Here is a 26,536-nt window from a genome sequence, read left to right on the forward strand (position 1 = left end):
TGATGTCTAGAAGGATTCTGCCAGTCCGTGGTGAGTAATCGCAGTCCTGATGTCTAGAAGGATTCTGCCAGTCCGTGGTGAGTAATCGCAGTCCTGATGTCCAGAAGGATTCTGCCAGTCCGTGGTGAGTAATCCTGATGTCCAGAAGGATTCTGCCAGTCCGTGGTGAGTAATCGCAGTCCTGATGTTCCTATAGAAACAGGGGTGGCTTGGTGTGGCTTTACAAAGGAGCTGTTCCTATAGAAACAGGGGTGGCTTGGTGTGGATTTACAATCAGAGCTGTTCCTATAGAAACAGGGGTGGCTTGGTGTGGATTTACAATCAGAGCTGTTCCTATAGAAACAGGGGTGGCTTGGTGTGGCTTTACAATCGGAGCTGTTCCTATAGAAACAGGGGTGGCTTGGTGTGGATTTACAATCAGAGCTGTTCTTATAGAAACAGAAAATCTTTGATTAATTTTGGTTCAGATTCAGTAGTTGCTATATCAGCTAATTGATCATTAATTCTCAGCTTGCTGGCCAGTAAACAACTTGGACGACTACAATGGAAGTCCATCTCGATGGATTGGCAAATTCTGCTCTCTGTCCAATCAGTAAATGAAGTTGTCTTGACATTGGAAAGAGTAATAGCTACCTGGAGGAATAGAGTGTTTGTTGAGAAGGTAACACAGTTAACAAGATGTTCAACATCACCAACTACTGCAAGGTTTTTCTCTGTTCTAGACCACATAAATAACATGGACTGGTAGAGTATCTCACTGTAGAACACAAGCTGGGTACTCCATGGTTATACCTTCTCTCTGGTGTAGTAGGGAGGTTATACCTTCTCTCTCTGGTGTAGTAGGGAGGTTATACCTTCTCTCTCTGGTGTAGTAGGGAGGTTATACCTTCTCTCTCTGGTGTAGTAGGGAGGTTATACCTTCTCTCTCTGGTGTAGTAGGGAGGTTATACCTTCTCTCTGGTGTAGTAGGGAGGTTATACCTTCTCTCTCTGGTGTAGTAGGGAGGTTATACCTTCTCTCTCTGGTGTAGTAGGGAGGTTATACCTTCTCTCTCTGGTGTAGTAGGGAGGTTATACCTTCTCTCTCTGGTGTAGTAGGGAGGTTATACCTTCTCTCTCTGGTGTAGTAGGGAGGTTATACCTTCTCTCTGGCGTAGTAGGGAGGTTATACCTTCTCTCTGGTGTAGTAGGGAGGTTATACCTTCTCTCTCTGGTGTAGTAGGGAGGTTATACCTTCTCTCTCTGGTGTAGTAGGGAGGTTATACCTTCTCTTTGGCGTAGTAGGGAGGTTATACCTTCTCTCTGGTGTAGTAGGGAGGTTATACCTTCTCTCTCTGGTGTAGTAGGGAGGTTATACCTTCTCTCTGGCGTAGTAGGGAGGTTATACCTTCTCTCTGGTGTAGTAGGGAGGTTATACCTTCTCTCTGGTGTAGTAGGGAGGTTATACCTTCTCTCTCTGGTGTAGTAGGGAGGTTATACCTTCTCTCTCTGGTGTAGTAGGGAGGTTATACCTTCTCTCTCTGGTGTAGTAGGGAGGTTATACCTTCTCTCTGGTGTAGTAGGGAGGTTAGAGGTCCCAGAATATTTCCTGATCTGACTGGAAAAATCATTTTAATCCAATGTCACTATGTTTTTCTCTTTCTCAAATCCTGTGTTCTCTTCCTCCCAGGGAGCTGCAGTTCTAAGGATGCTTTCTGACTTCCTGACAGAGCCCGTCTTCGCCAGAGGACTTAGTGTGAGTATAGTTACAGTATATTGACCAGAGGACTCACTGTGAGTATAGTTACAGTATATTGACCAGGGGACTCACTGTGAGTATAGTATAACTATATAGTATATAGTACAGTAGTTAATATATTGTAACTATAGAGCAGTGGTTCTTAACCTGGGTTCGATCGAACCCCAGGGGTTCGGTGAGTCAGTCTCAGGGGTTCGGCGGAGGTCAAGACACACACCCGACTCATATGATTCGTGATGACACGCCCCGCTTGGCCATCATTGGCTGCAGGTGATCACGCAACATCGCTTGGCCTATCTGTGCTGCAGGGAATTTGGCGCGCTCAGTAGTCCAATTGTGACTGTCGTGATGGTACGTCGTGTGATTTCTTTCTTAATATTTTAATCCCTTCATACTAACTATGTCGAGCAAAAAAAGAAAGTGGTCGGACGAATATGTACAATATGGATTCACATGTATAACGGAACGTGATGAGAGTCAGCGTCCTAACTGCATGATTTGCAATGCCAAGTTGAGCAATTCTAGTCTAGCACCGGCAAAACTAAGAGAACACTTCCTTAAGCTGCATGGAGATGGACAATACAAGAACACAACGCTCGCTGAATTCAAGGTGAAGAGAGCCAGATTCGATGAAAAGGCTACTCTGCCTGTTCTCGGCTTTGTACCCATCAACAAACCGATCCTCACAGCATCGTACGAAGTTGCTTACCTGATCGCAAAGCAGGGCAAACCACACACCATTGGTGAAACACTCATAAAACCAGCTGTGTTGAAGATGGCGAATATCATGCTGGGAAAAGCGGCTGAAGTTAAGTTATCCCAAATTCCTCTTTCAAATGACACCATTAGCGACAGAATAGAGGACATGAGCAAAGACATCTTGGCTCAAGTAGTTGCAGATCTGATTTCAAGCCCGGCAAAATTCAGCCTTCAACTCGACGAGACCACAGACGTTTCCAATCTAAGCCAGCTTGCTGTATTTGTGCGCTATGTGAAAGACGACGTGATAAAGGAAGATTTTTTATTTTGTAAGCCTCTTACGACAACAACTAAGGCAGCCGATGTGAAGAAACTTGTGGATGACTTCTTCAAAGACAACAATCTTTCGTGGGATATGGTTTCTGCAGTTTGTTCGGACGGAGCTCCAGTCATGCTGGGAAGAAAGTCTGGTTTTGGTGCGCTAGTGAAAGCCGATGCACCACACATCATTGTTACGCATTGTATTCTGCACAGGCATGCGTTGGCAACAAAAACCTTGACTCCAAAACTGGCATAAGTATTAAAAATTGTGGTGGAATTCGTGAACTATGTGCGAAATAGTGCTCTGAGGCACCGCATCTTCAGTGAGCTGTGTAAAGAAATGGGCTCTGAATTCGAGGTACTTCTGTACCATTCTAACGTTCGGTGGTTATCCCGGGGACAGGTGCTGAATCGTGTTTTTGCCGTGCGTGTGGAATTAGCCCTGTTTTTGCAAGAGCACCAACATCGTCATGCAGATTGCTTAAAAAATTCTGAGTTCATTCTCATTTTAGCGTACATGGCTGATATCTTCGCAGCTCTCAATCATCTCAATCAACAGACGCAGGCCGGTGGAGTCAACATCATCGAAGCGGAAGAAAACCTGAAGGCTTTTCAAAAAAAGCTACCGTTATGGAAACGACGATCACTTCGCAAACTTTCCCCTGCTGGACGACTGTGTAAGTAAGATCGAAGATGTATCTGGAATCGGAGACATTTCTGTACCCGCGGAACTGTAGCAAGCAATTGCCACGCACATAGATGAGCTTGCAAAGTCTCTCGACGGATACTTCCCTACAAGAGAGTCATATCCAGCATGGGTGAGACAGCCGTTCACGTTTAGTGTTGAGATAACAGGTGTCAATGATGAATACCTCGATGAAATCATTGAAATTCAGCAGAGCCAGGTTCAACAGCAACTCTTCAGAACAACAACGCTCTCAACGTTTTGGTTTTCAACAAATGGTAACGTACCCTGTTATTGCTAAGGAAGCTCTGGAGATTTTCATACCGTTTGTTACAACATGTCTTTGCGAGCAATCCTTTTCGAGGATGCTGGACATAAAAACGAAGAAAAGGAACAGACTTTGTTGTGAAAATGACATGAGAGTGGCACTTGCCAAGGTGAAGCCGCGCATTTCTGAACTGGTCTCTGAAAGGCAACAGTAGAAGTCAAACTGATTTGCAGTAAATATTTATTATTATGTTTTTGTTTTTGTGTGAAAATCATGTTTTAATGGTTTTGTTCTTTGAACACTGATGTTGATGCACGGTTCATTTTGTGCTCCAGTAAAATATATACCTATGTTTTGAATTTTATTTTTCCAATTAAGAAGGGTTCGGTGAATGCGCATATGAAACTGGTGGGGGTCAGTACCTCCAACAAGGTTAAGAACCACTGCTATAGAGTAATCAGTTCCTGTCTTAGTAACTACAGTACAGTAAACAGATCCTGTCTTAGTAACTACAGTACAGTAATCAGATCCTGTCTTAGTAACTACAGTACAGTAAACAGATCCTGTCTTAGTAACTACAGTACAGTAATCAGATCCTGTCTTAGTAACTACAGTACAGTAATCAGATCCCGTCTTAGTAACTACAGTACAGTAATCAGATCCCGTCTTAGTAACTATAGTACAGTAATCAGATCCTGTCTTAGTGAGTACAGTACAGTAATCAGATCCTGTCTTAGTAACTACAGTACAGTAACCTGTCTTAGGATCTGTTTACTGTACTGTAGTTACTGTCTTAGTAACTACAGTAATCAGATCCTGTCTTAGTAACTACAGTACAGTAACCTGTCTTAGTAACTACAGTACAGTAATCAGATCCTGTCTTAGTAACTACAGTACAGTAACCTGTCTTAGTAACTACAGTACAGTAAACAGATCCTGTCTTAGTGACTACAGTAATCAGATCCTGTCTTAGTAACTACAGTACAGTAATCAGATCCTGTCTTAGTAACTACAGTACAGTAAACAGATCCTGTCTTAGTGACTACAGTAATCAGATCCTGTCTTAGTAACTACAGTACAGTAATCAGATCCTGTCTTAGTAACTACAGTACAGTAATCAGATCCTGTCTTAGTAACTACAGTACAGTAAACAGATCCTGTCTTAGTAACTACAGTAATCAGACCCTGTCTTAGGATCTGTTTACTGTACTGTAGTTACTGTCTTAGTAACTACAGTAATCAGATCCTGTCTTAGTAACAACAGTACAGTAACCTGTCTTAGTAACTACAGTACAGTAATCAGATCCTGTCTTAGTAACTACAGTACAGTAACCTGTCTTAGTGACTACAGTACAGTAAACAGATCCTGTCTTAGTAACTACAGTACAGTAAACAGATCCTGTCTTAGTAACTACAGTAAACAGATCCTGTCTTAGTAACTACAGTACAGTAATCAGATCCTGTCTTAGTAACTACAGTACAGTAACCTGTCTTAGGATCTGTTTACTGTACTGTAGTTACTGTCTTAGTAACTACAGTAATCAGATCCTGTCTTAGTAACTACAGTACAGTAACCTGTCTTAGTAACTACAGTACAGTAATCAGATCCTGTCTTAGTAACTACAGTACAGTAACCTGTCTTAGTGACTACAGTACAGTAAACAGATCCTGTCTTAGTGACTACAGTACAGTAATCAGATCCTGTCTTAGTAACTACAGTACACTAACCTGTCTTAGTAACTACAGTAAACAGATCCTGTCTTAGTGACTACAGTAAACAGATCCTGTCTTAGTGACTACAGTAAACAGATCCTGTCTTAGTGACTACTGTACAGTAATCTCTCTCTGCTCTCTCTCTCTCTCTCTCTCTCTCTCTCTCTCAGTCGTACCTGAATGAGTTTGCCTTCAACAACACAGTGTATTCAGATCTCTGGGATCATCTTCAGAAAGTAAGTCCTATTTTCTTATCGGGTGCCGTTTGTCCTCTCTGTCATTAAATCAGTCTTGAACGACCAGAGACGGTGCCGTCGTCCTCTCTGTCTTGAACGACCGTAGAGACGGTGGTGTTGTCCTCTGTCTGTTAAGGTGTTCTTGTGTGTTCCATCCTCTGAAAGGCAGTCCTCACCACTCCAGGGATGAGTCTACCTCACACGGTGCACGACATCATGAACCGCTGGATCCTTCAGATGGGCTTCCCGGTGGTTACCATAGATACGGCCACGGGACACATTACCCAGAAGCACTTCCTCCTGGACCCTGACTCTGTAGTGGACAGACCTTCTCCATACAAGTAAATATTGTTCTTGATCTCGGTTGTGTGATGCTGTTTTACCACAGACCAGGTCGCGTAGAGGTTAAGAGCGTTGGGCCAGTGACCCAAAGGTCGCTAGTTGTAATCCCCGAGCCGGGAAGGTGGAAGAATCCGCCGTTCTGCCCTTGAGCGAGGCAGTTAACCCCCAACAGCGAGGCAGTTAACCTCCAACAGCGAGGCAGGTAACCCCCAACATCAAGGCAGTTAACCCCCAACAGCGAGGCAGTTAACCCCCAACAGCGAGACAGTTAACCCCCAACAGCGAGGCAGTTAACCCCCAACAGCGAGGCAGTTAACCCCCAACAGCGAGGCAGTTAACCCCCAACGTCGAGGCAGTTAACCCCCAACGTCGAGGCAGTTAACCCCCAACGTCGAGGCAGTTAACCCCCAACGTCGAGGCAGTTAACCCCCAACGTCGAGGCAGTTAACCCCCCAACGTCGAGGCAGTTAGACCCCCAACAGCGAGGCAGTTAGACCCCCAACAGCGAGGCAATCAGTTAACCCCCAACAGCGAGGCAATCAGTTAAACCCCCAACAGCGAGGCAATCAGTTAAACCCCCAACAGCGAGGCAATCAGTTAACCCCCAACAGCGAGGCAATCAGTTAACCCCCAACAGCGATGCAATCAGTTAAACCCCCAACAGCGAGGCAGCTGCTCCCCGGGCTCCGATGACGTGAACGTTGGTTAAGGCAGCCCCCTGCACCTCTCTGATTCAGAGGGTTAAATGAGGAAGATGCATTTGGGTTAAATACATTCAGATGTGCAACTGACTAGGTTTCCCCTTTCCCGCATGTAATGTAAAGTAATGAAGTCTCACCCTACGAGGTCTGGAGTACTGCTGGTTTTCTGCTCTACTTGATAATTGGTGTCCCAGGTCTAAGTCACTTCCTCATTAGAGGAGAAGAATGAAAAGGCAGTGAAACAGGCCTCGGGGTCCAGATTAGACTCGGAGGGCCGTCTGTCACAGGATTCCACCTCTGTGAGCACAGCCTGGGGTTAGTGCAGCCTGGGGTTAGTGCAGCCTGGGGTTAGTGCAGCCTGGGGTTAGGGCAGCCTGGGGTTAGTGCAGCCTGGGGTTAGTGCAGCCTGGGGTTAGTGCAGCCTGGGGTTAGTGCAGCCTGGGGTTAGTGCAGCCTGGGGTTAGTGCAGCCTGGGGTTAGTGCAGCCTGGGGTTAGTGCAGCCTGGGGTTAGTGCAGCCTGGGGTTAGTGCAGCCTGGGGTTAGTGAGGGGTTAGTGCAGCCTGGGGTTAGTGCAGCCTGGGGTTAGTGCAGCCTGGGGTTAGTGCAGCCTGGGGTTAGTGCAGCCTGGGGTTAGTGCAGCCTGGGGTTAGTGCAGCCTGGGGTTAGGGAGGGGTTAGTGCAGCCTGGGGTTAGTGCAGCCTGGGGTTAGTGCAGCCTGGGGTTAGTGCAGCCTGGGGTTAGTGCAGCCTGGGGTTAGGGAGGGGTTAGTGCAGCTTGGGGTTAGTGCAGCCTGGGGTTAGGGAGGGGTTAGTGCAGCTTGGGGTTAGTGCAGCCTGGGGTTAGTGCAGCCTGGGGTTAGGGAGGGGTTAGTGCAGCCTGGGGTTAGGGAGGGGTTAGTGCAGCCTGGGGTTAGGGAGGGGTTAGGGAGGGGTTAGTGAGGGGTTATTGCAGCTTGGGGTTAGGGAGGGGTTAGGGAGGGGTTAGTGCAGCCTGGGGTTAGGGAGGGGTTAGTGCAGCCTGGGGTTAGGGAGGGGTTAGTGCAGCCTGGGGTTAGGGAGGGGTTAGTGCAGCCTGGGGTTAGGGAGGGGTTAGGGAAGGGTTAGGGAGGGGTTAGTGCAGCCTGGGGTTAGGGAGGGGTTAGGGAAGGGTTAGGGAGGGGTTAGTGCAGCCTGGGGTTAGGGAGGGGTTAGGGAGGGGTTAGTGCAGCTTGGGGTTAGGGAGGGGTTAGGGAGGGGTTAGTGCAGCCTGGGGTTAGGGAGGGGTTAGGGAGGGGTTAGTATAGCCTGGGGTTAGGGAGGGGTTAGGGAGGGGTTAGTGCAGCCTGGGGTTAGGGAGGGGTTAGTGCAGCCTGGGGTTAGGGAGGGGTTAGTGCAGCCTGGGGTTAGGGAGGGGTTAGGGAGGGGTTAGGGAGGGGTTAGTGCAGCCTGGGGTTAGGGAGGGGTTAGGGAAGGGTTAGGGAGGGGTTAGTGCAGCCTGGGGTTAGGGAGGGGTTAGGGAGGGGTTACTATAGCCTGGGGTTAGGGAAGGGTTAGGGAGGGGTTAGTATAGCCTGGGGTTAGGGAGGGGTTAGTATAGCCTGGGGTTAGGGAGGGGTTATTGCAGCCTGGGGTTAGGGAGGGGTTAGGGAGGGGTTAGTGCAGCCTGGGGTTAGGGAGGGGTTAGGGAGGGGTTAGTGCAGCCTGGGGTTAGGGAGGGGTTAGTGCAGCCTGGGGTTAGGGAGGGGTTAGGGAGGGGTTAGTGCAGCCTGGGGTTAGGGAGGGGTTAGGGAGGGGTTAGTGCAGCCTGGGGTTAGGGAGTGGTTAGGGAGGGGTTAGTGCAGCCTGGGGTTAGGGAGGGGTTAGTGCAGCCTGGGGTTAGGGAGTGGTTAGGGAGGGGTTAGTGCAGCCTGGGGTTAGGGAGTGGTTAGGGAGGGGTTAGTGCAGCCTGGGGTTAGGGAGGGGACCATGCTCTACCAACTGAGCCACAGGGAAGACTAACAATAAGGTCATGATGATAAACCCCCAAATGATGTTGAATTCAGTCACCTGACCATCCCATTCCAATGTTTGTTTAGTTACACCTGGTTGGTCCCCATCAAATGGATGAAGGGAGGAGTGGAGAGAGAGCAGCACTGGCTTCTTCAGGAAACAGGTATTTATAATGCAGCGTCTGTTTCAGATTAAGTCCTGCATGGTTATCAGTGGGAGATGTACAGAACCTGGACTGATGAACAGGTCCATGGGTGTCAGTGGGAGATGTCCCTGGACTGATGAACAGGTCCATAGGTATAGGTGGGAGATGTCCAGAACCTGGACTGATGAGCAGGTCCATGGGTGTCAGTGGGAGATGTCCAGAACCTGGACTGATGAACAGGTCCATGGGTATCAGTGGGAGATGTCCAGAACCTGGACTGATGAACAGGTCCATGGGTGTCAGTGGGAGATGTCCAGAACCTGGACTGATGAACAGGTCCATGGGTATCAGTGGGAGATGTCCAGAACCTGGACTGATGAACAGGTCCATGGGTATCAGTGGGAGATGTCCAGAACCTGGACTGATGAACAGGTCCATGGGTGTCAGTGGGAGATGTCCAGAACCTGGACTGATGAACAGGTCCATGGGTGTCAGTGGGAGATGTCCCTGGACTGATGAACAGGTCCATGGGTATCAGTGGGAGATGTCCAGAACCTGGACTGATGAACAGGTCCATGGGTATCAGTGGGAGATGTCCAGAACCTGGACTGATGAACAGGTCCATGGGTATCAGTGGGAGATGTCCAGAACCTGGACTGATGAACAGGTCCATGGGTATCAGTGGGAGATGTCCAGAACCTGGACTGATGAACAGGTCCATGGGTGTCAGTGGGAGATGTCCAGAACCTGGACTGATGAGCAGGTCCATGGGTGTCAGTGGGAGATGTCCCTGGTCCAGGTCATGTTATTGTTCATCACTACAGGATGTTCTGGAAAAAACTGTCCGAATGTTGCGAGTCCAGCTGAGACCAGTGTGTTGCTTTTCCTCCACCAGACAGACACGTCCCCATGACGACGGCGGGATCTGAGTGGGTCCTGGCCAACCTCAACGTGTCTGGCTATTACAGGGTTAACTACGACACGGACAACTGGGAACGACTCATCAAGCAGCTCACCGCAGACCACACGGTGTAGTGGACGTTATTAAAACAATCTCATGTGGATGTTACCTTTCAGGATATGATTCCATGTGACCACGACGTAACGGATTTAACTTCTTGTTTTGTGCAGGTCATTCCTTTAATTAACAGAGCTCAGATCGTGGATGACGCCTTCAACCTGGCTAGGTAAAGCTCTTCCCGACTTCAGCTAATGCCCACCAACCACCTACTGTATTTCCTGGTGAAACTGTGTGGAAGGCTGGATGCTTATGCCCTTGTGCTGTCGTGTTGTTGTATGTTTCCAGGGCCAAGGTGATCAACACGACGTTAGCTCTAAGGACCACCAGGTAATTACAATAATATATTCTACTATACAGATGATTTATTACCAGGTACCTGTCTCAGGAGAGGGACTACATCCCCTGGGAATCACCTCTTATATTATATATTATATATTATATATTACCAGGTACCTGTCTCAGGAGAGGGACTACATCCCCTGGCTATCACCTCTTATATTATATATTATATATTATATATTACCAGGTACCTGTCTCAGGAGAGACTACATCCCCTGGGAATCACCTCTTATATTATATATTATATATTATATATTACCAGGTACCTGTCTCAGGAGAGACTACATCCCCTGGCTATCACCTCTTATATTATATATTATATATTATATATTACCAGGTACCTGTCTCAGGAGAGGGACTACATCCCCTGGGAATCACCTCTTATATTATATATTATAAATTATATATTACCAGGTACCTGTCTCAGGAGAGAGACTACATCCCCTGGCTATCACCTCTTATATTATATATTATATATTATATATTACCAGGTACCTGTATCAGGAGAGACTACATCCCCTGGGAATCACCTCTTATATTATATATTATATATTATATATTATATATTACCAGGTACCTGTCTCAGGAGAGAGACTACATCCCCTGGGAATCACCTCTTATATTATATATTATATATTATATATTATATATTACCAGGTACCTGTATCAGGAGAGACTACATCCCCTGGGAATCACCTCTTATATTATATATTATATATTATATATTATATATTACCAGGTACCTGTATCAGGAGAGGGACTACATCCCCTGGGAATCACCTCTTATATTATATATTATATATTACCAGGTACCTGTCTCAGGAGAGAGACTACATCCCCTGGGAATCACCTCTTATATTATATATTATATATTATATATTATATATTACCAGGTACCTGTATCAGGAGAGACTACATCCCCTGGGAATCACCTCTTATATTATATATTATATATTATATATTATATATTACCAGGTACCTGTATCAGGAGAGGGACTACATCCCCTGGGAATCACCTCTTATATTATATATTATATATTACCAGGTACCTGTCTCAGGAGAGAGACTACATCCCCTGGGAATCACCTCTTATATTATATATTATATATTATATATTACCAGGTACCTGTCTCAGGAGAGAGACTACATCCCCTGGCTATCACCTCTTATATTATATATTATATATTACCAGGTACCTGTCTCAGGAGAGACTACATCCCCTGGCTATCACCTCTTATATTATATATTATATATTATATATTATATATTACCAGGTACCTGTCTCAGGAGAGGGACTACATCCCCTGGGAATCAGCCATCAGGAATCTTAACTACTATATCCTCATGTTTGACCGTGGACCGGCGTACGGCGTGCTACAGGTGGGTTCTTCCTATCAAACATTTACAGTTGCAGAAGTTCTGTCGTTTTCCCATATTATCCAGGTTTTCCTGGTAGGAGGATTACAGATTCCCTGCAAAACCTGGGAATATTTTTTTTTAAAGTTACCGTAATTCTGCTACCCTAAATATACAATATACAATAATAATTATATTATATAGTCTGGGATTTTGGCATCTAATTACATCCATGAAGCGCTAGTATCATTTTTAACTGTGCATAGTTTCCGTACATAAGAAAATGACATAGAACAACTTACAACATGTCATTATTAGTCTCATAGTCTAATACAATCATAATATAGTCGTGTTATTATGTACTCTGGAATATTGGAGTCTGACGACAGTTGTGAAACAATACAATTATAGTTGTAGTTTATGAGAAAATGACAAAGATCAACAACAATACATATAGAGGACATAACAATACATATAGAGGACATAACAATACATATAGAGGACATAACAATACATATAGAGGACATAACAATACATATAGAGGACATAACAATACATATAGAGGACATAACAATACATATAGAGGACATAACAAAGATCAACAACAAAACATAACAATACATATAGAGGACATAACAATACATATAGAGGACATAACAAAGATCAACAACAATACATATAGAGGACATAACAATTCATATAGAGGACATAACAATACATATAGAGGACATAACAATACATATAGAGGACATAACAATACATATAGAGGACATAACAAAGACCAACAACAATACATATAGAGGACATAACAATACATATAGAGGACATAACAGTACATATAGAGGACATAACAAAGACCAACAACAATACATATAGAGGACATAACAATACATATAGAGGACATAACAATACATATAGAGGACATAACAATACATATAGAGGACATAACAAAGACCAACAACAATACATATAGAGGACATAACAATACATATAGAGGACATAACAATACATATAGAGGACATAACAAAGACCAACAACAATACATCTAGAGGACATAACAATACATATAGAGGACATAACAATACATATAGAGGACATAACAATACATATAGAGGACATAACAATACATATAGAGGACATAACAATTAATATAGAGGACATAACAATTCATATAGAGGACATAACAATTCATATAGAGGACATAACAATTCATATAGAGGACATAACAATTCATATAGAGGACATAACAATTCATATAGAGGACATAACAAAGACCAACAACAATACATATAGAGGACATAACAATACATATAGAGGACATAACAATACATATAGAGGACATAACAAAGATCAACAAGTAACGAACTTCAGTGCTGTTGTCCCAGGCTGAAACAACAGATCTGATTGGTTCATACTGTACTTCTCCCAGGTTTAGCTGAAACAACAGATCTGATTGGTTCATACTGTACTTCTCCCAGGTTTAGCTGAAACAACAGATCTGATTGGTTCATACTGTACTTCTCCCAGGTTTAGCTGAAACAACAGATCTGATTGGTTCATACTGTACTTCTCCCAGGTTTAGCTGAAACAACAGGTCTGATTGGTTCATACTGTACTTCTCCCAGGTTTAGCTGAAACAACAGGTCTGATTGGTTCATACTGTACTTCTCCCAGGTTTAGCTGAAACAACAGGTCTGATTGGTTCATACTGTACTTCTCCCAGGTTTAGCTGAAACAACAGGTCTGATTGGTTCATACTGTACTTCTCCCAGGTTTAGCTGAAACAACAGATCTGATTGGTTCATACTGTACTTCTCCCAGGTTTAGCTGAAACAACAGATCTGATTGGTTCATACTGTACTTCTCCCAGGTTTAGCTGAAACAACAGGTCTGATTGGTTCATACTGTACTTCTCCCAGGTTTAGCTGAAACAACAGGTCTGATTGGTTCATACTGTACTTCTCCCAGGTTTAGCTGAAACAACAGGTCTGATTGGTTCATACTGTACTTCTCCCAGGTTTAGCTGAAACAACAGGTCTGATTGGTTCATACTGTACTTCTCCCAGGTTTAGCTGAAACAACAGGTCTGATTGGTTCATACTGTACTTCTCCCAGGTTTAGCTGAAACAACAGGTCTGATTGGTTCATACTGTACTTCTCCCAGGTTTAGCTGAAACAACAGGTCTGATTGGTTCATACTGTACTTCTCCCAGGTTTAGCTGAAACAACAGGTCTGATTGGTTCATACTGTACTTCTCCCAGGTTTAGCTGAAACAACAGATCTGATTGGTTCATACTGTACTGGGATCTAATGTCATCCTATTATCTTTGACTGCTGTTATTATCATGTACAATATGAATTTGTACCGGAATAAATCAATAAGTCAAACTGTCTCTGTTTGTCTCCCAGGCTTACCTGAAGATGCAGATCACCCCTCTGTTTGAATACTTCAGGACCATAACGGCCGATTGGACCAGAATCCCCACTGGACACAACAACCAGTAACAACTCTGCTTTTAAAATTTAAATGTTATTTTTAAACCAATTAAGATACAGAATTGTGTTTTTGTAAATATATCTTTCATTCGCTTTTCTTACAACGTTAAATACACATTATTGGTCTGTTTTCAAAAGGAGTGCACTACATAGGGAATAGGCTGCTATTCGGGACGGACACTTAGATATTACCATAATGTGTTGTGAGCCGTTCCACAGCCCTGTCCCTCCTGTCTCTCCTGTCCCTCCTGTCTCTCCTGTCTCTCCTGTCCCTCCTGTCCCTCCTGTCTCTCCTGTCCCTCCTGTCTCTCCTGTCTCTCCTGTCCCTCCTGTCCCTCCTGTCTCTCCTGTCCCTCCTGTCCCTCCTGTCTCTCCTGTCCCTCCTGTCCTTCCTGTCTCTCCTGTCTCTCCTGTCCCTCCTGTCCCTCCTGTCCCTCCTGTCCTTCCTGTCCCTCCTGTCTCTCCTGTCCCTCCTGTCCCTCCTATTCTTGTCTGTCCCTCCTGTCCCTCCTGTCTCTCCTGTCCTTCCTGTCCCTCCTGTCCTTCCTGTCTCTCCTGTCCCTCTCGTCCCTCCTGTCTCTCCTGTCCCTCCTGTCTCTCCTGTCCCCCCTGTCCCTCTCATCCCTCCTGTCCCTCCTGTCCCTCCTGTCTCTCCTGTCCCTCCTGTCCCTCCTGTCCCTCCTGTCCCTCCTGTCTCTCCTGTCTCTCCTGTCCCTCCTGTCTCTCCTGTCCCTCCTGTCCCTCCGGTCTCTCCTGTCCTTCCTGTCTCTCCTGTCTCTCTCGTCCCTCCTGTCACTCCTGTCCTTCCTGTCCCTCCTGTCCCTCCTGTCTCTCCTGTCTCTCCTGTCCCTCTCGTCTCTCCTGTCCCCCCTGTCTCTCCTGTCCCTCCTGTCCCTCCTGTCCCTCCTGTCCCGCCTGTCTCTCCTGTCTCTCCTGTCCCTCCTGTCCCTCCTGTCCCTCATGTCCCTCCTGTCTCTCCTGTCCCTCCTGTCTCTCCTGTCTCTCCTGTCCCTCCTGTCCCTCCTGTCTCTCCTGTCCCTCCTGTCCCTCCTGTCCCCCCTGTCCCTCTCATCCCTCCTGTCCCTCCTGTCCCTCCTGTCCCTCCTGTCTCTCCTGTCCCTCCTGTCCCTCCTGTCTCTCCTGTCCCTCCTGTCTCTCCTGTCTCTCCTGTCCCTCCCGTCTGTCCTGTCCCTCCTGTCCCTCCTGTCCCTCCTGTCTCTCCTGTCCTTCCTGTCCCTCCTGTCCTTCCTGTCTCTCCTGTCCCTCTCGTCCCTCCTGTCTCTCCTGTCCTTCCTGTCCCTCCTGTCCTTCCTGTCTCTCCTGTCCCTCTCATCCCTCCTGTCCCTCCTGTCCCTCCTGTCCTCTCTCTGTCCCTCCTGTCTCTCCTGTCCCTCCTGTCCCTCCTGTCCCTCCTGTCCCTCTCGTCCCTCTCGTCCCTCTCGTCCCTCCTGTCCCTCCTGTCTCTCCTGTCCCTCCTGTACCTCCTGTCCCCCCTGTCCCTCTCATCCCTCCTGTCCCTCCTGTCCCTCCTGTCTCTCCTGTCTCTCCTGTCCCTCCCGTCTGTCCTGTCCCTCTCATCCCTCCTGTCCCTCCTGTCTCTCCTGTCTCTCCTGTCTCTCCTGTCCCTCCTGTCCCTCCTGTCCCTCTCATCCCTCCTGTCCCTCCTGTCCCCCCTGTCCCTCTCATCCCTCCTGTCTCTCCTGTCCCTCCTGTCTCTCCTGTCCCTCCTGTCTCTCCTGTCCCTCCTGTCTCTCCTGTCCTTCCTGTCCCTCCTGTCCTTCCTGTCTCTCCTGTCCCTCTCATCCCTCCTGTCCCTCCTGTCCCTCCTGTCCTCTCTCTGTCCCTCCTGTCTCTCCTGTCCCTCCTGTCCCTCCTGTCCCTCCTGTCCCTCCTGTCCCTCTCGTCCCTCTCGTCCCTCTCGTCCCTCCTGTCCCTCCTGTCTCTCCTGTCTCTCCTGTCCCTCCTGTCTCTCCTGTCCCTCCTGTCCCCCCTGTCCCTCTCATCCCCCCTGTCCCTCTCGTCCCTCTCATCCCTCCTGTCTCTCCTGTCCCTCCTGTCTCTCCTGTCCCTCCTGTCTCTCCTGTCTCTCCTGTCCCTCTCATCCCTCCTGTCCCTCTCATCCCTCCTGTCCCTCCTGTCCTTCCTGTCTCTCAGATACAACCAGATCAACGCCATATCGTTTGCGTGTCGAATGGGAGTGGAGCGCTGCAGGGTTCTCACCAGCGACTGGTTCAGAGAGTGGATGCTGAACCCAGACCACAACCCGTGAGTACCAAGCACAATTATTTGGGTTGCCATATCCCGGGACTTTCCCAAAATTCCCAGGTTTACCAGAAATCCCAGTTGGAAGATTCCTGGAATCAGGAAGGAATAGTCCTGCCCTTGAAGAAGGCAGGTAACCCACTGTTCCTAGGCCGTCATTGTAAAAAATAATTTGTTCTTAACTGACTTGCCTAGTTAAATAAAAGTTAACTCCAATTATTTATTCTTTTAAATAAGCAGGAAAACCGGGACTCCTCCAACTGGCAATTTTGGGAAATGTAAACCAGACTTTTACAACCCTAATGATGTATAGAGTTAACGTGATTGTTTTCCTTCTCTTAATGATGCTGATTTTGTGTTTATGTAACTCTTTATTGACAGGATTCACCCCAACCTGAAGACGACGGTGTACTGTAATGCGATCGCAGCAGGAGGGGTGGAGGAGTGGGACTTCGCTTGGACGATGTTCAAGAATGCAACAGTAGCCACAGAGGCTGCCAAGCTGAGATCTGCCCTGTCCTGTACCAAGGTTCCCTGGCTGCTGAACAGGTAGGTACAGAGGCTGCCAAGCTGAGATCTGCCCTGTCCTGTACTAAGGTTCCCTGGCTGCTGAACAGGTAGGAACAGAGGCTGCCAAGCTGAGATCTGCCCTGTCCTGTACTAAGGTTCCCTGGCTGCTGAACAGGTAGGAACAGAGGCTGCCAAGCTGAGATCTGCCCTGTCCTGTACTAAGGTTCCCTGGCTGCTGAACAGGTAGGAACAGAGGCTGCCAAGCTGAGATCTGCCCTGTCCTGTACTAAGGTTCCCTGGCTGCTGAACAGGTAGGAACAGAGGCTGCCAAGCTGAGATCTGCCCTGTCCTGTACTAAGGTTCCCTGGCTGCTGAACAGGTAGGAACAGAGGCTGCCAAGCTGAGGTCTGCCCTGTCCTGTACTAAGGTTCCCTGGCTGCTGAACAGGTAGGTACAGAGGCTGCCAAGCTGAGATCTGCCCTGGCCTGTACTGAGGTCCCCTGGCTGCTGAACAGGTAGGAACAGAGGCTGCCAAGCTGAGATCTGCCCTGTCCTGTACTGAGGTCGCCTGCCCTGGCCTGTACTGAGGTCGCCTGCCCTGGCCTGTACTGAGGTCGCCTGATCCATCTCACTGGTTTACAATAGGAAAAGGGAAAAGACATGTGTCCTCACCTGTCTGTGTGTTATTTGTAGATGTTTAACTCTGTAACTTGAAAGCCCTGATTGCTAGTGTCATTTTAAGATGGCAGCTATTTTGGCTCACTCACTACCCAAAACAGATGCAACTGGTTTCAAGTGGCCAAAACATGTCATGTGATCTCCTACTGCCATCTAGTGGACAAATTGGGAATGAGACAGGGGATATATTTACATCAATGGTAGAGACTTCCGCGTTCTCCTCATGTACCTTCAGAAAGTATTCATACCCCTTCACTTATTCCACATGTTGTTGTTACAGACGGAATTCAAAATTGTAATGAAATATTTTTGTTTCCTCACACAATACCCCGTAATGACAACGTGAAACCATGTTTTTAGAAATATCTAATTTACATGAGTATTTACACCTCTGAATCAATACTTTGTAGAAGCACCCTTGGCAGCGAGTAAGTCTCTAAGAGCTTTCCACACCTGGATTGTGCAACATTTGCCCATTATTATTTTTTTAATTCTTCAACCTCTGTCAAATTGGTTGTTGATCATTGCTAGACAACCATTTTCAGGTCTTGCCATAGATTTTCAAGTAGATAAACTTGGCCCCTCAGGAACATTCACTGTCTTCTTGGTAAGCATCTCCAGTGTCTTTTTGGCCTTGTGTTTTAGATTATTGTCCTGCTGAAAGGTGAATTCATCTCCCAGTGTCTGGTGGAAAGCAGACTGAACCAGGTTTTCCTCTAGGATTTTGCCTGTGCTTAGCTCCATTTCGTTTATTTTTTATCCTGAAAAACTCCCCAGTCCTTAAAGATTTCAAGCATACCCATAACATGATGCAGCCACCCCTATGCTTGAAAACATGGAGAGTGGTACTCAGTAATGTGTTGGGTTGGATTTGCCTTTTTTTTTATTTTTATTCCACCTTTATTTAACCAGGTAGGCCAGTTGAGAACAAGTCCTTTATTTAACCAGGTGGCCAGTTGAGAACAAGTCCTTTATTTAACCAGGTGGCTAGTTGAGAACAAGTCCTTTATTTAACCAGGTGGCTAGTTGAGAACAAGTCCTTTATTTAACCAGGTAGGCTAGTTGAGAACAAGTCCTTTATTTAACCAGGTAGGCCAGTTGAGAACAAGTCCTTTATTTAACCAGGTAGGCCAGTTGAGAACAAGTCCTTTATTTAACCAGGTGGCTAGTTGAGAACAAGTCCTTTATTTAACCAGGTAGGCTAGTTGAGAACAAGTCCTTTATTTAACCAGGTAGGCCAGTTGAGAACAAGTCCTTTATTTAACCAGGTTAGGCTAGTTGAGAACAAGTCCTTTATTTAACCAGGTGGCCAGTTGAGAACAAGTCCTTTATTTAACCAGGTGGCCAGTTGAGAACAAGTCCTTTATTTAACCAGGTGGCTAGTTGAGAACAAGTCCTTTATTTAACCAGGTAGGTCAGTTGAGAACAAGTCCTTTATTTAACCAGGTAGGCTAGTTGAGAACAAGTCCTTTATTTAACCAGGTAGGCCAGTTGAGAACAAGTCCTTTATTTAACCAGGTAGGCTAGTTGAGAACATGTTCTCATTTACAACTGCGACCTGGTCAAGATAAAGCAAAGCAGTTCGACGCATACAACAACACAGAGTTACACATGGAGTAAAACAAAACATACAGTCAATATTACAGTAGAAAATAGAAAACAAAAAGTCTATATACAGTGAGTGCAAATGAGGTAAGTTAAGGCAATAAATAGGCCATGGTGGCGAAGTAATTACAATATAGCAATTAAACACTGGAATGGTAGGATGTGCAGAGGATGAATGTGCAAGTAGAGATCCTGGGGTGCAAAGGAGCAATATAAATAAATACAGTATGGGGATGAGGTAGTTGGATGGGCTGTTTACAGATGGGCTGTGTACAGGCGCAGTGATCTGTGAGCTGCTCAGACAGCTGGTGCTTAAAGCTAGTGAGGGAGATATGAGTCTCCAGCTTCAGTGATTTTTGCAGTTCGTTCCAGTCATTGGCAGCAGAGAACTGGAAGGAAAGGCGGCCAAAGGAGGAATTGGCTTTGGGGATGACCAGTGAAATATACCTGCTGGAGCACGTGCTACGAGTGGGTGCTGCTATGGTGACCAGCGAGCTGAGATAAGGTGGGGCTTTACCTAGCAGAGACTTGTAGATGACCTGGAGCCAGTGGGTTTGGCGACGAGTATGAAGCGAGGGCCAGCCAACGAGTGTACAGGTCACAGTGGTGGGTAGTATATGGGGCTTTGGTGACAAAACGGATGGCACTGTGATAGACTGCATCCAATTTGTTGAGTAGGGTATTGGAGGCTATTTTGTAGATGACATCGCTGAAGTCGAGGATCGGTAGGATGGTCAGTTTTACAAGGGTATGTTTGGCAGCGTGAGTGAAGGATGCTTTGTTGCGAAATAGGAAGCGGATTCTAGATTTAATTTTGGATTGGAGATGCTTAATGTGAGTCTGGAAGGAGAGTTTACAGTCTAACCAGACACCCAGGTATTTGTAGTTGTCCACGTATTCCAAGTCAGAGCCGCCCAGAGTAGTGATGCTGGACGGGCGGGCAGGTGCAGGCAGCGATCGGTTGAAGAGCATGCAATTAGTTTTACTTGTGTTTAGGAGCAGTTGGAGGCCATGGAAGGAGAATTGTATGGCATTGAAGCTCGTCTGGAGGGTTGTTAACACAGTGTCCAATGAAGGGTCAGAAGTATACAGAATGGTGTCGTCTGCGTAGAAGTGGATCAGAGAATCACCAGCAGCAAGAGCAACATCATTGATGTATACAGAGAAGAAAGTCGGCCCGAGAATTGAACCCTGTGGCACCCCCATAGAGACTACCAGAGGTCTGGACAACAGGCCCTCCGATTTGACACACTGAACTCTATCAGAGAAGTAGTTGGTGAACCAGGCGAGGCAGTCATTTGAGAATCCAAGGCTGTTGAGTCTGCCGATAAGAATGTGGTGATTGACAGAGTCGAAAGCCTTGGCCAGGTCGATGAATACGGCTGCACAGTATTGTCTCTTATCAGTAATGTCTCTTACAATTTAGCAGATTAACACTGGAGTGATAGATGAGCAGATGATGATGAGCACAGCTGCAGTGATTGGTTAGCTGCTCAGATAGCTGATGCTTAAAGTTAGTGAGGGAAATGTAAGTCTCCAGCTTCAGCAATTTTTGCAATTCGTTCCAGTCACTAGCAGCAGAGAACTGGAAGGAAAGGCGGCCAAAGGAGGTGTTGGCTTTGGGGATGACCAGTGAGATATACCTGCTGGAGCGCGTGCTACGAGTGGGTGTTGTTATCGTGACCAGTGAGCTGAGATAAGGCGGAGCTTTACCTAGCAAAGACTTGTAGATGACCTGGAGACAGTGGGTCTGGCGACGAATATGTAGCGAGGGGTTGTAGTGATAGGGGTTGCAACAATTTTGGCAGATAATTTTAGAAAGAGAGGGTCCAGATTGTCTAGCCCGGCTGATTTGTAGGGGCCCTGAATTTGCAGCTCTTTCAGAACATCAGCTATCTGGATTTGGGTGAAGGAGAAATGGGGAAGGCTTGGGCGAGTAGCTGTGGGGGGTGCAGAGCTGTTGAATGCAGTAGGGGTAGTTAGGTGGAAAGCATGGCCAGCCGTAGAAAAATGCTTATTGAAATACTCAATTATAGTGGATTTATCGTTGGTGACAGTGTTTCCTAGCCTCAGTGCAGTGGGCAGCTGGGAGGAGGTGCTCTTATTCTCCATGGACTTTACAGTGTCCCAGAACTTTTTGGAGTTTGTGCTACAGGATGCAAATTTCTGCTTGAAAAAGCTAGCCTTGGCTTTTCTAACTGCCTGTGTATATTGGTTCCTGACTTCCCTGAAAAGTTGCATATCACGGGGGCTATTCGATGCTAATGCAGAACGCCACAGGATGTTTTTGTGTTGGTCAAGGATAGTCAGGTCTGGAGAGAACCAAGGGCTATATCTGTTCTTAGTTCTACATTTTTTGAGTGGGGTATGCTTATTTAAGATGGTGAGGAAGGCATTTTTAAAGAATAACCAGGCATCCTCTACTGACAGGATGAGGTCAATATCCTTCCAGGATACCCGGGCCAGGTCGATTAGAAAGGCCTGCTTGCTGAAGTGTTTTAGGGAGCGTTTGACAGTGATGAGGGGTGGTTGTTTGACCGCGGACCCATTACGGATGCAGGCAATGAGGCAGTGATCGCTGAGATCTTGGTTGAAAACAGCAGAGGTGTATTTGCTTTAAACATAACACTTTGTATTCAGGACAAAAAGTTAATTGCTTTGCCACATTTTTTGCAGTTTAATTTAGTGCTTTGTTGCAAACAAGATGCATGTTTTGGAATAATTTTATTTTTACTGTACAGTCTTCCTTCTTTTTTTCTCAGTCAATTAGGTTAGTATGGTGGAGTATCTACACTGTTGATCCATCCTCAGTTTTCACCGATCACAGGCATTAAACTCTGTAATTGTTTTAATGGTGAAATCACTGTGCGGTTTCCTTCCTCTCCGGCAACTGAGTTAGGAAGGAGGCCTGTATCTTTGTAGTGACTGGGTGTATTGATACACCATCCAAAGTGTAATTAATAACTTCACCTTGCTCAAAGGGATATTCAATGTCTGCTTTTTTTCCCATGTTTACCCATCTACCAATAGGTGTCCTTCTTTGTGAGGCATTGGAAAACCTCCCTGGTCTTTGTGGTTGAATTTGTGTTTGAAATTCACTCCTCGACTGAGGGACCTTACAGACAATTGTATGTGTGGGGTACAGAGATGAGGTAGTTATTGAAAAAGCATGTTAAACACTATTATTGAACACAGAGTGAGTCCATGCGACTAATTATGTGACTTGTTCAGCACATTTTTACTCCTGAACTTCTTTAGGCTTGCTATAACAAAGAGGTTGAATTCTTATTGACTGCAGACGTTTCAACTTTTCATTTGTAATTAATTTGTAAAAAATTATCAAAAAACATAATTCCTCTTTGATATTATGGGATATTGTGTGTAGACCAGTGACCAAAAAAAAAAAATCTCAATTTAATTAATTTTAAATTCAGGCTGTAACACATCAAAATGTGGAATAAGTCAAGGGGTGTGAACTTTCTGAAGGCTCTGTATATCATCCCTGCATGTGAACAATTATTCCTGTAAAATACAAAATTACATTGCACAAGCCCCGCGCTTTTAAAAGGCTGTGTTTGCGCATGTTTAGAGCAACATCATTAATAAGTAAAAAAAATCGACTTAGTTCTACCCCCTCCACCGTCATCTTGATGAGAATCCCACACGAGATGATTCATAAATCCCTTTTTTTTGTGTTGAAACTGCAGGTATCTGGATTATTCCCTGGATCCAGCTAAGATCCGAAAGCAGGACTGCACCTCCACCATCAGCTACATCGCTGATAACGTGGTGGGGATGCCCCTGGCCTGGGACTTCATCAGGGCTAGGTGGAGCTACATCTATACAGAGTAAGTCTAGGTGGAACTCCATCTATACAGAGTAAGTCTAGGTGGAGCTACATCTATACAGAGTAAGTCTAGGTGGAACTCCATCTATACAGAGTAAGTCTAGGTGGAGCTACATCTATACAGAGTAAGTCTAGGTGGAGCTACATCTATACAGAGTAAGTCATCAGGGTTAGATGGAACTACATCTATACAGATTAAGTCATCAGGGTTAGATGGAACTCCATCTATACAGATTAAGTCATCAGGGTTAGGTGGAACTCCATCTATACAGAGTAAGTCATCAGGGTTAGATGGAACTACATCTATACAGATTAAGTCATCAGGGTTAGATGGAACTCCATCTATACAGAGTAAGTCATCAGGGTTAGATGGAACTACATCTATACAGAGTAAGTCATCAGGGTTAGATGGAACTACATCTATACAGATTAAGTCATCAGGGTTAGATGGAACTACATCTATACAGAGTAAGTCATCAGGGCTAGGTGGAACTCCATCTATACAGATTAAGTCATCAGGGTTAGATGGAACTACATCTATACAGAGTAAGTCATCAGGGCTAGGTGGAACTCCATCTATACAGATTAAGTCATCAGGGTTAGATGGAACTACATCTATACAGAGTAAGTCATCAGGGTTATGTGGAATGACATATTTACAGTGTAAGTCTAGATGTGGCTATTGCACATCATGTAACTTACTGTGAATATGTATCAGAGAAACGGACGTTTATTCACTAAGTAATGATGATAATAATAATAATAATAATAATAATAATGATAATATATCTCTGTATCCCTCTATCTGGTAGATATGGCAGTGGATCCTTCTCGTTCTCTAACCTCATCAACGGGGTGACCAGGAGATTCTCTACTGAGTTTGAGCTGAAGCAGGTTGGTACTGCGGCCTTGAGCTGAAGCAGGTTGGTACTGCGTCCTTGAGCTGAAGCAGGTTGGTACTGCATCCTTGAGCTGAAGCAGGTTGGTACTGCGGCCTTGAGCTGAAGCAGGTTGGTACTGCGGCCTTGAGCTGTAGCAGGTTGGTACTGCGCCCTTGAGCTGAAGCAGGTTGGTACTGCGGCCTTGAGCTGAAGCAGGTTGGTACTGCGGCCTTGAGCTGAAGCAGGTTGGTACTGCGGCCTTGAGCTGATGCAGGTTGTTACTGCGGCCTTGAGCTGATGCAGGTTGGTACTGCGGCCTTGAGCTGAAGCAGGTTGGTACTGCGGCCTTGAGCTGAAGCAGGTTGGTACTGCGGCCTTGAGCTGAAGCAGGTTGGTACTGCGGCCTTGAGCTGAAGCAGGTTGGTACTGCGGCCTTGAGCTGAAGCAGGTTGGTACTGAGGCCTTGAGCTGAAGCAGGTTGGTACTGCGGCCTTGAGCTGAAGCAGGTTGGTACTGAGGCCTTGAGCTGAAGCAGGTTGGTACTGCCGCCTTGAGCTGAAGCAGGTTGGTACTGAGGCCTTGAGCTGAAGCAGGTTGGTACTGCCGCCTTGAGCTGAAGCAGGGCTGTTCAACTCTGTTCCTGGAGAGCTACCCTCCTGGAGGTTTATACTCCAACCCTGTTCCTGGAGAGCTACCCTCCTGGAGGTTTATACTCCAACCCTGTTCCTGGAGAGCTACCCTCCTGGAGGTTTTCACCCTAACCCTGTTCCTGGAGATTAACCCTCCTGGAGGTTTACACCCTAACCCTGTTCCTGGAGGGCTACCCTCCTGTAGGTTTTCACCCTAACCCTGTTTCTGGAGTTCTACCAGCCTGTAGATTGTCAAAGGTTAGTGAAGACCTGGGCTGAAACCTCTCCAGGAAAAAGGTTGGAGTTAAAACCTACAGGAGGGTAGCTCTCCAGGAACAGGGTTGGAGATAAAACCTACAGGAGGGTATCTCTCCAGGAACAGGGTTGGAGTTAAAACCTACAGGAGGGTAGCTCTCCAGGAACAGGGTTGGAGTGAAAACCTACAGGACGGTATCTCTCCAGGAACAGGGTTGGAGTTAAAACCTACAGGAGGGTATCTCTCCAGGAACAGGGTTGGAGTTAAAACCTACAGGAGGGTATCTCTCCAGGAACAGGGTTGGAGTTAAAACCTCCAGGAGGGTAGCTCTCCAGGAACAGGGTTAGGGTGAAAACCTACAGGAGGGTAGCTCTCCAGGAACAGGGTTAGGGTGAAAACCTGCAGGAAGGTCGCTCTCCAAGAACAGGGTTGGGATGAAAATTTACAGTCGTGGCCAAAGGTTTTGAGAATGACACAAATATTAATTTCCACAAAGTTTGCTGCTTCAGTGTCTTTAGATATTTTTGTCAGATGTTACTATGGAATACTGCAGTATAATTACAAGCATTTCATAAGTGTCAAAGGCTTTTATTGACATTTACATGAAGTTGATGCAAAGAGTCAATATTTGCGGTGTTGACCCTTCTTTTTCAAGACCTCTGCAATCCGCCCTGGCATGCTGTCAATTAACTTCTGGGCCACATCCTGACTGATGGCAGCCCATTCTTGTATAATCAATGCTTGGAGTTTGTCAGAATTTGAGGGTTTTTGTTTGTCCACCTGCCTCTTGAGGATTGACGGTAGGCTTGACGGTATCTCAATTGAATCAACTTTAAATTCACACGGGATTGTCAAAGGTTCTCAATGGGATTAAGGTCTGGGGAGTTTCCTGGCCATGGACCCAAAATATCGATGTTTTGTTCCCTGAGCCACTTAGTTATCACATTTGCCTTATGGCAAGGTGCTCCATCATGCTGGAAAAGGTATTGTTCATCACCAAACTATTCCTGGATGGTTGGGAGAAGTTGCTTTCGGAGGATGTGTTGGTACCATTATTAATGGCTGTGTTCTTAGGCCAAATTGTGAGTGAGCCCACTCCCTTGGCTGAGAAGCAACCGCACACATGAATGGTCTCAGGATGCTTTACTGTTGGCATGACACAGGACTGATGGTAGCGCTCACCTTGTCTTCTCCGGACAAGCTTTTTTCCGGATGCCCCAAACAATCAGAAAGGGTATTCATCAGAGAAAATGACTTTACCCCAGTCCTCAGCAGTCCAATCCCTGTACCTTTTGCAGAATATCAGTCTGTCCCTGATGTTTTTCCTGGAGAGAAGTGGCTTCTTTGCTGCCCTTCTTGACACCAGGCCATCCTTCAAAAGTCTTTGCTTCACTGTGCGTGCAGATGCACTCACACCTGCCTGCTGCCATTCCTGAGCAAGCTCTGTACTGGTGGTGCCCCGATCCCGCAGCTGAATCAACTTTAGGAAACGGTCCTGGCCCTTGCTGGACTTTCTTGGGCGCCCTGAAGCCTTCTTCACAACAATTGAACCGCTCTCCTTGAAGTTCTTGATGATCCGATAAACGGTTGATTTAGATGCAATCTTACTGGCAGTAATATCCTTGCCTGTGAAGCCCTTTTTGTGCAAAGCAATGATGACGGCACGTGTTTCCTTGCAGGTAACCATGGCTGACAGAGGAAGAACAATGATTCTAAGCACCACCCTCCTTTTGAAGCTTCCAGTCTGTTATTCGAACTCAATCAGCATGACAGAGTGATCTCCAGCCTTGTCCTCGTCAACACTCACACCTGTGTTAACGAGAGAATCACTGACATGATG

The 26,536-nt window shown here is 46.1% G+C and overlaps 1 protein-coding gene across 1 annotated transcript in view; it reads left to right on the forward strand.

The window, feature by feature from the left end:
• The window catches only part of LOC106588075 (aminopeptidase N), a 63,801-nt gene that overhangs the window by 34,872 nt on the left and 2,393 nt on the right, over positions 1-26,536 (forward strand). The window contains exons 9-21 of the mRNA XM_014176742.3: positions 1,669-1,734; positions 5,594-5,659; positions 5,825-6,000; positions 8,757-8,833; positions 9,711-9,844; positions 9,947-10,002; positions 10,122-10,163; positions 11,450-11,555; positions 13,942-14,033; positions 16,183-16,293; positions 16,672-16,839; positions 22,791-22,931; positions 23,743-23,824. Coding sequence (XP_014032217.1) covers positions 1,669-1,734; positions 5,594-5,659; positions 5,825-6,000; positions 8,757-8,833; positions 9,711-9,844; positions 9,947-10,002; positions 10,122-10,163; positions 11,450-11,555; positions 13,942-14,033; positions 16,183-16,293; positions 16,672-16,839; positions 22,791-22,931; positions 23,743-23,824 — 1,317 coding nt within the window. The remainder of the gene's footprint in view (positions 1-1,668; positions 1,735-5,593; positions 5,660-5,824; positions 6,001-8,756; positions 8,834-9,710; positions 9,845-9,946; positions 10,003-10,121; positions 10,164-11,449; positions 11,556-13,941; positions 14,034-16,182; positions 16,294-16,671; positions 16,840-22,790; positions 22,932-23,742; positions 23,825-26,536) is intronic.

Source organism: Salmo salar, chromosome 26, assembly GCF_965601325.2.
Source record: "Salmo salar chromosome 26, fSalSal1, whole genome shotgun sequence".
Classification (NCBI taxonomy): domain Eukaryota; kingdom Metazoa; phylum Chordata; class Actinopteri; order Salmoniformes; family Salmonidae; genus Salmo; species Salmo salar.